This window comes from Amia ocellicauda, chromosome 2, assembly GCF_036373705.1.
Source record: "Amia ocellicauda isolate fAmiCal2 chromosome 2, fAmiCal2.hap1, whole genome shotgun sequence".
Classification (NCBI taxonomy): Eukaryota; Metazoa; Chordata; class Actinopteri; order Amiiformes; family Amiidae; genus Amia; species Amia ocellicauda.
The window spans coordinates 20,555,333-20,568,468 of NC_089851.1; the positions used below are offsets into that span (position 1 = coordinate 20,555,333).

At 38.9% G+C, this 13,136-nt stretch overlaps 1 protein-coding gene across 3 annotated transcripts in view; it reads left to right on the plus strand.

The window, feature by feature from the left end:
- The window catches only part of c2h8orf34 (chromosome 2 C8orf34 homolog), a 113,868-nt gene that overhangs the window by 35,735 nt on the left and 64,997 nt on the right, over window positions 1-13,136 (plus strand). For all 3 annotated transcript variants that reach the window (XM_066720816.1, XM_066720806.1, XM_066720825.1), the window contains exon 6: window positions 7,581-7,750. In XM_066720816.1, the coding sequence (XP_066576913.1) occupies window positions 7,581-7,750 (170 nt within the window). The remainder of the gene's footprint in view (window positions 1-7,580; window positions 7,751-13,136) is intronic.

The window sequence follows — 13,136 nt, forward strand, 5'->3', positions numbered from 1 at the left end:
AGGCTGTATTGTGTGAATGTGTGCAGGACAATCCGCAGAGACAACCAGTATGAAGGCGAAGACGATTCAGTTAACGTGCCCATTTACAAGTTAAATTAATGAATAAATAAATACAGCAGATCTGGGTTTCCCTCTAAAACATTAAGGACTGGTTTAATAAATGCATCCATAAACGCCATGACTGAGATGTGCACACTTTAGTTCAAAATCTGTTATATTGTAGCTGGATGATTCATCATGAAATGTGTGTATTTTGTAACTGTAACTTGCCCTGGTTAAGGACATCTGATAAGTAATAAGTTAAGGGAGTCACGCTGTGCCATTTAAAATACATATATACTAGCACAAATGATGACAATAATAATAACAATACATATTTGCTATTTAGTATTATTGTTGCACATGGAAACGTATTCTTATGGGACATGCTTGTCTGAATATATTGTTGTCTATACACGTTTAGCTCTTCCTAATATCTCTTAACAGAAACGTGTATTTATTACGCTTTTTACAATCATGTAAAGCACAAAGAATAAAATAGACACACAAGTCCTTTCCACACACACAAGTCTCTATCTCTGTTTTTAACACAAACACAAACCAAACCCACAGTCGCTGCTCCTCCCATCAGAGGGACGGATTCACAATGGCCTGGTTTTGCAAAAAAAGCTCTGGAACGCGTCTGAGGACGTACGCGTCTGGCACGGCATGGCACGACATGGACGCTTAAGCCAGTGGAACTGAGGCATTAGAAGCAGGAAAAATGGCAAGCATAAGGATCTGAGTGCCTTTGACAAGGGCCAAATTGTGATGGCTAGACGACTGGGTCAGAGCATCTCCAAAACTGCAGCTCTTGTGGGGTGTTCCCAGTCTGCAGTGGTCAGTACCTATCAAAAGTGGTCCAAGGAAGGAAAAGCGATGAACCGGCGAAAGGGTCATGGGCGGCCAAGTCTCATTGATGCACGTGGGGAGTGAAGGCTGGCCCGTGTGGTCCGATCCAACAGACGAGCTACTGTAGCTCAAATTGCTGAAAAAGTGAATGCTGGTTCTGATAGAAAGGTGTCAGAACACACAGTGCATGGCAGTTTGTTGCGTATGGGGCTGCGTAGCCGCAGACCAGTCAGGGTGCCCATGCTGACCCCTGTCCACTGCCAAAAGCGCCTACAATGGGCACGTGAGCATCAGAACTGGACCAGGGAGCAATGGAAGAAGGTGGCCTGGTCTGATGAATCACGAGTTCAAGGTGTTGACTTGGCCTCCAAATTCCCCAGATCTCAATCCAATCGAGCATCTGTGGGATGTGCTGGACAAACAAGTCCGATCCATGGAGGCCCCACCTCGCAACTTACAGGACTTAAAGGATCTGCTGCTGACGTCTTGGTGCCAGATACCACAGAACACCTTCAGAGGTCTAGTGGAGTCCATGCCTCGACGGGTCAGGGCTGTTTTGGCAGCAAAAGGGGGACCTACACAATATTAGGCAGGTGGTCATAATGTTATGGCTGATCGGTGTACATACACACTCAATCACAAATATGTTGTATTGATGGTATTGATATTGATGATGTATAAGATGGTAAATCTTATTGCACAGCAGCTGGTTCACCAAAACATTAAAGGGCCGTGATACAATCCAACAAAGGCTTTTATTCATTCGCCAAATTAAAAATAAAGAAAATTACTCTGATAAACTGTGTTAAAGACTCACATACAACAGCCACATCTGGATGTTGGAGCTAGTTGAACAGTTCACATAAAATATTCCCCCATCAGCAGCTACTCAAAACACAACAGAAATGCAATACTGATGTACCTATACACAAATGAAACAACAAAAAACATCACTCTATGATTGGGTATGCAGTGAGAATAGGTCCGATCAGGAGTACATACAATACGTGAGGCAGGCACTAGTCAGTCAGGCTTGTCAAGGCATTCTTTCTGCAGAGCTCCCAGCCTGTGTCCTCTCTTTCCTCCAAGCGTGCCTTGTTACAGCTGTACTTTTCTGCTACATATGTTCCAGTAATCCCTAAAGCAAAAAATGACAATTGTTAGCAGTTTACTTCTTGTAAACTGTCAAATAATTGCTAATATTATGCTATCCTCATATTCTGAGGTTCTGAAATATTCATAATGAGTGAGAAAACATTTATGATAGAGAAAGTAAGTCCCATTTTGTGATGTGTGCTAATCTACAGTAAGGTATTCAGCTTCACCAGTGTTCAGTGGCAAATGTAAATTGTATCTTGAAATTGCTATTGTTTGCCATCTGTGAGCTGAGTTAACTCATAATCATATACCCTAATGTTGGGCTGATGGTACATGCAACACTGTCTGCAACTGTCCATTTTGAATGCCTGTTTTCCACTAATGGTATGAATACATTAGAGACAAAGATTCAAGACAGTTCCAATTAGAAAAGAAAGATTAATTATGAACCCCGGCAGGACGAGTAAATGCACACAGGCTTATTTTAACTTTGCAGCCACAGTGTGCCATTCACTACATATGGTGGATTACTAGTGAACTTGCATAACAAGTTTATCTGTTAGCTCCACATTCTGCAAAACCACCTCCGGTTGTATGCTTACGACATATCTATGAAGACCCTGAAAGTTCTGTCTGGAATTAGATTATGCATATCCAGAGTGTGAAAAGCTTTCCAGCTGAGAAGAGCTCACACAAATCTGCAGTCATATACAGCATTAACTGCCAAGAGCAGCTGTTTGGGATGCAGGCATTTGTTTATAGCTTAAATGTGAGCCATTCAGAAGAGAGGCAGCATTAAACAACTAAAGAAATCTATGTCATTTAGGCTATTTTAATTTTTATTATGATGTTTGGCAGCCACATTTACAGGATTGACCAGAGAAGCATAGACTGAGCTCCTTGTACAATTTGTCAATCTAGGTTACTGTATGTTTTGTTTAAAAAAAAAAAAAATATATATATATATATATATATATATTAAGCCATCATTGTTGAACTATTTTTGTTGAGTGCTTTCATTCTCACGTCTGTAAGTGGAAGATACTGCACATATGCATGCACTTATTAGTGGTTCTTTGTTTCAGAATGAAGTGTTGATCATCTGTTTATATGTTTGCTGGATGATCATGTTTGGTTAAAAGCGATTGTATTCCACAAATGTTGCAGTAATTAAAAATAGAATACAACTTTGTCTTGCATTTTCTACTAAAACACTTTTTAAAATATTCATAGACAAAAACCTATCCACATTGTCATAGTTTTCTTTGAAATAATTTAAAAGTTATTTTTCAAATATAAATATAATTTTTCTTCAGTGTGATTTACTGTCTGTTGAAATTTACAGTGCCTATAGAATGTGGACACTAACTGTTTTCACATTTTGTTGTGTTAGTTCCTCAGAATTTCATTTTAAATAGTTTTTTTCCACTTATCTACACAACACACTCCACACACAAATATTTTATATAGTTAAAAAAATATATATATTAAAAATTCACAACTTAAGTATCATATTTGGATAAGTCGCCTCCCCCCTTTAGTTAATACTTGGTGGAAGTACCTTTGGCAGCCATTACAAATGTGAGTCTGTTGGGATTGGCCTACCAACATTACACACCTAGATTTGACAATATTTGACCATTATTCTTTACAAATCAGTTCAAGCTCTATCAAGTTCTTTGAAGAGCATTAATGGACAGCATATTGCTGTCACATGCACAATTTGACCAGTCTTAGCCATAAATGTCTGTAGCTCTTGCAAAGCTCTTTCTTTGGTCATTCAGTTTGGAGGGACGGTCTGATCTAGCCAGGGTCTCGGTGGTGCTGTACTTCTTACATTTCTAAACAATCATCTTGACCGTGTTCAGACTGTACAATGCACTAGTTAGAGCTCATCTGGATACTTTGTACAGTTCTGGGCTCCACACTTCAAGAAAGATATCGCTGCTCTAGAGGCAGTTCAGAGGAGAGCAACCAGACTTATTCCAGGTCTGAAGGGAATGTCCTACTGAGAGACTGAGGGAACTGAACCTGTTCACCCTGGAACAGAGGAGACTACGTGGGGACTTGATCCAAGTCTTCAAAATCATGAAACACATTGACCACATCAGACCAGAGGAACTTTTCCAGATCTGCAGGGACACACGGACCCAGGGACACAAATGGAAATTGACAGAAAACAGGAGACACTTCTTCACACAGAGAGTTGTCACAATCTGGAAGCTACAAGACCATCGCCAAGCAGCTTGGTGAGAAGGTGACAACAGTTGGTGTGATTATTCGCAAATGGAAGAAACACAAAATAACTGTTAGTCTCCCTCGGTCTGGGGCTCCATGCAAGATCTCACCTCGTGGAGTTTCAATGATCATGAGAACGGTGAGGAATCAGCCCAGAACTACACGGGACCATAGTCACCAAGAAAACAATTGGTAACACACTACGCCGTGAAGGACTGAAATCCTGCAGCGCCCGCAAGGTCCCCCTGCTCAAGAACGCACATGTACAGGTCCGTGTGAAGTTTGCCAACATCTGAATGATTCGGAGGAGAATTGGGTGAAAGTGTTGAGGTCAGATGAGACCAAAATCGAGCTCTTTGGTATCAACTCAACTCGCCGTGTTTGGAGGAGGAGGAATGACCCCAAGAACACCATCCCCACCGTCAAACATGGAGGTGGAAACATTATGCTTTGGGGGTGTTTTCCTGCTAAGGGGACAGGACAACTGCACCGCATCAAAGGGACAATGGACGGGGCCATGTACCGTCAAATCTTGGGTGAGAACCTCCTTCCCTCAGACAGGGCATTGAAAATGGGTCGTGGATGGGTATTCCAGCATGACAATGACCCAAAACACACAGCCAAGGCAACAAAGGAGTGGCTCAAGAAGATGCACATTAAGGTCCTGGAGTGGCCTAGCCAGTCTCCAGACCTTAATCCCATAGAACATCTGTGGAGGGAGCTGAAGGTTCGAGTTGCCAAACGTCAGCCTCGAAACCTTAATGACTTGGAGAGGATCTGCAAAGACGAGTGGGACAAAATCCCTCCTGAGATGTGTGCAAACCTGTTGGCCAACTACAAGAAACGTCTGACCTCTGTGATTGCCAACAAGGGTTTTGCCACCAAGTACTAAGTCGAAGGGGTCAAATACTTATTTCCCTCATTAACATGCAAATCAATTTATAACTTTTTTGAAATGCGTTTTTCTGGATTTTTTTGTTGTTATTCTGTCTCTCACTGTTAAAATACACCTACCATTAAAATTATAGACTGATCATTTCTTTGTCAGTGGGCAAACGTACAAAATCAGCAGGGGATCAAATACTTTTTTACCTCACTGTAAAGCCAAGCTATTTCAGTTTTTCTTTTCAATAAGGGGGTGTAGAGGTTTTGATAGGCACTGTATTTAAAATGTAGCTCATCATTACTGATCTTAATCATTTACATCATGCAGTACTTCAGTCTAAATAAGGCAAGTGCTGTAATCATAAACACATAACTATATCAGCATTTGCCTACAATGTGTTTGAATATGCATACATATATATTTAAAATATATATTGTTAAAAGTCATTTAAAGCTATATATCTTTGTGTTTCATGTTTGTATTGTATTGTAAGAATGCAGACTTAACATGATACATATTATGACACTTCTTGACTTCCAAGTCTTTGTTACCAGTCATTTTGGAGCTACATTTCTAGCCATTTCGAGCCAAACTAAATGGTGCAGTCACTTTGTGATCTTTTAGCTATATTCTTGTGTGTTGTTTAGTATAGATTGCTTTAACAAGGGAACTGTGGCAGCATGTTGTTGAGTGACTTGTATGTTGTTAATGGCTGCACTTCTTCTGGAGTGAAGTTTCATTTAAGCTACCTGTTTGCCATTCTGGCCCTCGGCCCAGATTTGGAGCCAAGTCTTCAAATTAGTCTATGGATTTTTACAGAGGGGAATGCGTACCAGGCAATTTCCTATTAATGCATTTTTAAATTTAATTTAATTCCTTTTCAGGCACTGTTCTAAAATCTATCTTTGCTCTTTTCCTTGGGAATGCATTAAACATTAAGTTTAATTTTAACTTACAAAGAATATAAAAGTGTCTGACTTTCCAAAATGTTTATATGACTACTATGCTGTATAGCTAATAGTTAAGGACAAATACATACTCTAGGGTCGTGGGCAGTGTGTTTGAATTTCAGCATTTTAGATTCTTACAATAAAATGTTCCAGTTTTTATTTGGTAGCAAAATTCCCTGTTTCAGGTGTTATTTTAAGGAAATTGAATTGGAAAGCCTTGTCATTTCTATGTAAGTGTGTTTGATATGTTTACCACAGTATACATCCACTGAAATGTAACAGATTGTTTAACTATAGTATTATTTTGTAAAGTTTGATGCACATGTATACACTTCTTTAAAGTCTGACCTTAAATCACCTCTATAAGAGCTACATTTTCCAAGCAAAGCCAATCATGTAACAACAACTGCAGCAACATAAACATTTTTAGAATAAATAAGTACAGCCCATTGCACTCAGAAGTTTTGTAAGTTGGACAATCCAAACTTGTTAATTAATATCAGAGGCATCAGCTGAATATATGAATTAACATGTCTGGATAGTCCAACTGACGAATCCTCTATTGGAAATGTATATATATGATGTATGATGACAGATTCTTTCTCTTAAACCTTTGGCAAAGTCATTTTAGATTTATTTTGCATGTTTGTAATTGAAAGTCCAAATTTTGAGTGACACAATGTGTATGACAAATGTATATGCTGAAATATGATGATTATAAAAAATACATGTTTTGAGATGCAAACAACTTAGTCATCTTTCATTTTATAAGCCTCTTACAAATTAGAAATTGACATTATATTGCATCTTTGAGTAATCAAAGGTTTTAAAAATGTGAATGTACTTGTGTATGTGTGTGTATATATAATTGGATATTTTTTTTGTATTAGGGATATGAATATAATTTACAGTTACCAATATACTACTGAAAACAATTTACACAGCTTTTCAGTTTATTTCAATAATTCATACAGTTTGTCATTCACATTAAAGATTCACATTAACTAGATTTTTATGTTTTAATACATCTCTAGTCCTCACAATGTACTATTCAATTTGAGCAACAAGACTTTTATTAAGTAATTTAAGAATGTCTCTTTACTGTCAGCAGTACTACTGTTCCTGAAAGATTGTTTAAGATTTTAGTGTCCCCTCTTGTGTAACCGTGTGCTTGAACTATGCCCCAGATTGACCCTTTTTAAATGTTGTTTCTGGAAGCTTTTTCATTTCAGACGTAGCTCTGTATGGGCATTTTAATGGGTATCAATTTGATTCAGCTTTAATTTAATATAGTGGCCTTCATAACAAGTTGCCACAGAGCGCTTCACACAGTAATAAACAGTACAGAAAAAGAAAAGAAAAAAAATGAAGTACAACACAACAGAGAAGCAAATACGAATTTAAGGGTCTGTGATTTAAACCGATCTTTTCTTCCTGCTCTGTAACTGTCTTGAACCACACTATTGCTGATTAATGCATGTGATTTTTTTTGGGTTTTTTTTGTTGTTACTGTTCAGGACCCCAGAGCCTATAACTCCTCTCTGCTGAGGCCCCGAGTGGTCGGGGAGTGGGTTGGCCGTGATGAGAATGATGCCGATCCTCTGGCTGCCGAAATGCTGCAGCCGCCTGTGCCAAGAGCCAAAACCGAACAGTGGGAGAGTGAGGACAGCAGCAGTCCGGCGGGGAGGTGAGCTGTTCTTCTGGGCAAGAGAGATGACGGGGGGAGAATGATAATTTCCATGAATGGCATTCTTCTGCAACCATTAAGTGGCTCGGCCTGCATTAAAGAAAAAGAAAAAGGAAAAAGAAAGGAAAATGCACAGCATGTGGGAGAAGGCTGTGAAAGACTGACAGCTTGAGCCTATTAAAAAAAGCTATTTTCATATGCCTGGTACATGAAGGTATACTGTCTGGATTATAATACACACACTATTCATAAAGGACGGAGTATTGTGAAAAACATAATACTTGATAGAATGTTTTACTTTGGGAAAAATATCAGTTTCTAAACTGTCAATCTACAAAGAATGCAGTTATTCTGAAAGCGGCATGTAAAACAGATATACAAATATTCACTAAACATACTTATTGCACCGCAATATCTCCTTTATTGCATTAATGTTTACCTTACCAGTACTTAAACACTTAAAGAAATGTAATCTGTAAAGAAATATGAGACATATTAGACTTGAATTAAGTAGGCCATGTACTCTGTGAAGAGAGCAGAGAAATCCAACTCATTTGTTTGTACTGAACATCCTGAGGTGTTATTTTGAGAAGCATTTTATCCACTTGTCAGCTCAGGCTTCCTACTGTCCTATTGACTCATCCTTTCCATTTTCTACAAAATGTTGGCCTCACAAGTTTGCACTTTGTAGTGATGCATGTTTGTATGCTTTCTTTCTGAAGTGTCTAAATAAGTTAGGATGCAGCGTGACATGCCCAGCAACAACACATTCTTCTCCCACAGCTTGCATCTGTAGGCATGAACATAAAGTAGAGCTCAGGCTTTTTCCCTCAACAATTTTCTGTTCCACTCCTATTTCATCGTGGGAAAGAAGTATAGGAGTCCTGGGCAAAGGCACAGCGTTCTAGCGCTCAGCCCTGCCTGCATAGATCAGCAACGGACAGGATGTGTACTCACTACTTCATAGGGATGTCCGTAGAGCAGAGCCATTACATGCCATCTAGAAAATGTTTAGATTTTAGTCCTGAGAACTGCAGGTCAACACTGAGTCTAACCTGAAGCTCTAATTACCTGAAGCAAGGTTTTTCCTTTTATTTGTCAGCAAAAAGGATATGGTTGCAGGGCTATGAATCATAATCTTCCAATCATATTTGTTAATGTTTCACTTTCATTTATAGGATATGGCATGTCATTTATTTCATTTTATATCATTTTGATTGTGCACACAAATGTACAGGAATACATTGTCTCAGCATTTTCTCACACCTGTTTTCCGGCTTTGCTTGTTTTTCTTGTGGGTTTCTGCCCCCCTTTAAAAGGTGCAGCACATCAAATAGAGATTGGTAAACAGTTTTTGTTTTTTTCTCCACCCCTTATAAAATGTAAAAAAGTTTTGATTTCGTAGGCCAAAAAATAAATTGTGAAATGGGTACAAGAGCTAAATTTCCAATATTTGTCTTGATGAGGTTTTGATTTGGCCCAAAGCTTAGTCACAAATTTTATACATTCATTTTTGGGTCATATATAGTATTTTATACAACATGGAGAAATCAATAAACCTCTTAGGAAAACAAATCAAACCACAAAATCTTGCCGTATATTCTCATTGATTGGCTCTCTATGAAAGGTTGTGTTGCAGAAGGAACTCTTTGATTCCTTACGTATGCCTTGTGCCATTGTGTATTCTTAAAATGTCCCCAGTTAGAAAGACAATACATTTTTTTTTGCAAGAGTATGAAAGTCATGAATAATTTAAAAACCAGCATATTGTCTGAGGTGAGTGACATCATGAATGTGGGCTAGAAAAAATCAAAACTTCGACCAACCCACGAATCGCATAATGTCACGTTTTGAAGTTGTAGAAAGGTCAATTAAAGTGTGATATGGTAGGTTTGTACTTTGTGAATCGCGAGTAGGTCATTTGAAATGGTCTAGCCATTATGTTAAATTATGGAATCACATGATATATTATTTTTTCTACAATGACATATACAAATAAATAACATACATGGTGCCATCGTACTTTTATCATTTCCCCTTAAATGTGTTGTATTCTATTGTTCCTCAGGATGTAGGCTACTGCTGAAGGGATGACGAGATGAAAAATGTATTTTGGCTGAAAAACATATAACAAATTCCATGCAATTTCCTTTCTTGTGGGAAGAAAACTAATTCTGAGTGAATTCTGCTCCCAGATAGTGCTTTTAATAAGCACTGAGCATACCGTGCTATAAATCATAATTCAAGGTCTGCTTATGGCTTATTTCAATAAAACAGGTCTAATACTATGATAGTTTTTTATGTGCCTTTTGGGAAAAATTGAAATTTTCTTCCAGAGAAAGTCAATTTCATTTTTTTTATAGAGCTACACAAACAAAACACTGTGGTAACTTTTTACAGATGTAGGCTGAGCTATATTACACATGGATTGTGCCAGGAACAGCATGCCCTTTGAGGATGTAGCTAATTAGAGTGCATCAGATATTAAATCATTAATCATAAGAAGGGCTCTGCTGACAAAAGTGGCTTAATTACATTAAGTTCTTCTTTTATTAAATTAATTTTAAATTACACAGCCCAGAGCCTTGGCAAGGGGGATAATGCAGAAAATATATCGAAAGTGGAAGTTTCCGTAATGAAAATCAAGCAAACAATTGGGGGAAAGCTTTGGAAGGGAACTTACAAGGGGTGCAGTTGGACTTTGTTTTGGCTGCGATCACCACGTTTCAACTGATGTGTTCAGAATTTATGTATTTGTTTACTTATTGTTTTTGTTATACATATACATATTGTGCACAGTGTAATCTCCCATTTATCCTCTTACTACCCAGACCTGCTCCAAATATATTGAATCCTGTAGTAACAGCAGTTTTCAGCTAACTAGATTGCTTGTTTTGACTTAGGCCCTTTGGCTTTTCCTTTGAGCTTCATTTTGAAATTATTAGCTTGTGCTTCTTTATCCCTGGGCATGATGCCTATACTTCAGTCCATACAAGGTCGTTTGGATTACTATTACTCAGACTTTACTTTACTTTGGATATTTTGGATGTGTTTTTATTCAGTTTATAGCCTGTAGGAGATATGTATGAGCTTTGGGGGTAGTTATTCCCCTTGGAAATAAAATGTTTTGCAGTCTGACAGTTCTAACTTGAGATCCTGGATCCCAACATTTGCAATTCCACTTCATCAAGGCTTGAGCTCCTGTGTGAAAAACAAGTCTCTACAGAAGATGCCGCCTTCCCGGTCGGACTCATTAAAGAGTCATCACAGTTTCTGGCATGGGATGTAGGATTTTACTCTTTCCCTGTAGCTACGAGAGCACTGAGCAAAATAGTAAACTGAATATAAACCAGCTGAAGGTCAAATACCAAACTTCCTCATGACTAGAGTTTATAACTACAATAAAAAGACAGGTAATATTATATTTTTGTTAGTATAATATAAACATATAAGTGGTCATTAAATGTTGTTTGAATGACTTTTTTACCACTGATTGTGGAAAGTTTGTTCTCAAGAAGAATAAGAAAAAGATTGTCTCCTGAATATTCTCACTGTCACTGAGAATCATCTGATATGTGTGTGTGTTGTCAGTTACTTACAGTGACATGAGCTTTAATTCAATTATTGCTGGTTTAATAAAATATTACTCTACAGATTCTAGTGAATCAGCACTGCTATATTTAGGTTATATACTAAATTACCTCCGAAAGAAGCTCCTGGTCCTACAAAACCTGAACTAAAGATCATCATAAGTTTGTACTTACGTCCTCATCATATGCTGTACATCACTGTAATAGTCTTCTGATTGTACATGGATATCACTGGTCTTGTTATACTTACACTTTGCATGAATAAAGAATCACTTTCACATAATTATAGGTGAAAAAACCCAAAATCTTACTTTTTGAAAACCTCATTACTCTTAAGGTGTACTTATCAATTATGTAGTATTAAATGAGAGCATTTAATGGAGCAGTCAGTTAGGCATAAATTGCCAAAATAATATAATTTCATACACAAAGTCATTTCCCCAGAACTTATTTTTAGGCACATGTCTCAGGACGTGAGGATGCACTTGCGTATCTGCCATTGCAAATTAAAGAAAATGATTAACTAATTCAAGTAGGCAGTTGTCTGACAGCTGTGCAGAATTTCAAATTAATAATTTAGTTTTTAATATGGGCATGTAATCAGCATATTGGTACTGCATCATCTTTGTGCCTATCTGCTTTCTTGGGTTCTGCTGAAACAGACCTGCTATGTATTATTGGAAGATAGTTTAACTCCTGATTTATTCACAAGAGATATTCAATTAGTTTGCATATGCTAAGAAGGGTCACCAGCCTGCTTATTCACTGATACCTACAGCGGATGGGATAATAGCTGAAGATGCTAGATGAAGTTTTTGTTTTTACAATTATAATCAGTTTTATAGGTGTGTACACACTGGTTTGCCCACACTGCCAGGGATCTAAAGGTGGGACTCAGGAAACAATAAGGCAGGGATGTGGGGAATAAGTGTGTATTTATTTAACAGTTCTCTGTGCGCAAAGTAAATCAGACATGCAAAACTCCAAAACGAAACCTTTCCACGAGTCTAAACTAACTGTGGGTCACAGAGCCCTACCTACACATGTAACACACTGGCAAACAAGCAAAGTCGGTGATGCAAGTTGTAATCCATAATTCAAAAGCAAAGTCCCCATAACCAAAGCCATCCTTTCAGCAACACTCGCACATGCTCGGTCACCCTCCTCCTAGGCTCGCTTCCTGCCTTCCCAACAACAGCAAGCGGACTGCTTCCCTGTTTTATAGGCAGTGATGGAGGGAACAGCGAGTCAGCTGTTCGGTTGGTATCCTCCCTTCTCCGGGGTCCTGAGAGGTGCAGGGCTGCTCAGGGTGTGTCCTCAGCGTGCCACCCAGCATGGCATCACACAACCCCCCACATGATGGAAGCCTGGGGCACCGGAGGTCAGCAATGCTCTGGCGCTGCTGACCAGTCTTCCTCCTCTTTGCAAATTTCTGAGAGGAGTATTTTGTCTCTGATAGAGCCACATGTTCTTCCTCTGGCTCCGGTTGTGGAAGAGTCACTGGCTCCTCCCTTACAGACCCTGAGGATTTCAGTGGCACCATCACAGTTAACATAAGCGACTCCTCCCTCTTTTCCTAAGGGAGCTGTAGCGGCCTTTCCTTCTCCAGGTGGTGGTGCGTCACTGTCTTTCCCTCTTCGGGCTCTGAAGCATCACCAGAGTTTCCCCCTCTGCCGTGGGGAGCATCAATGGGGTGGAGCTGAAGGCTGCATGGCCTGCCTTCATTTCAACTATGGCCGCTGGCTGCTCTGCCAGGTGTGCCTTGCTTTCAGCCAGTAGCGTTGCAGTTGCTCTTG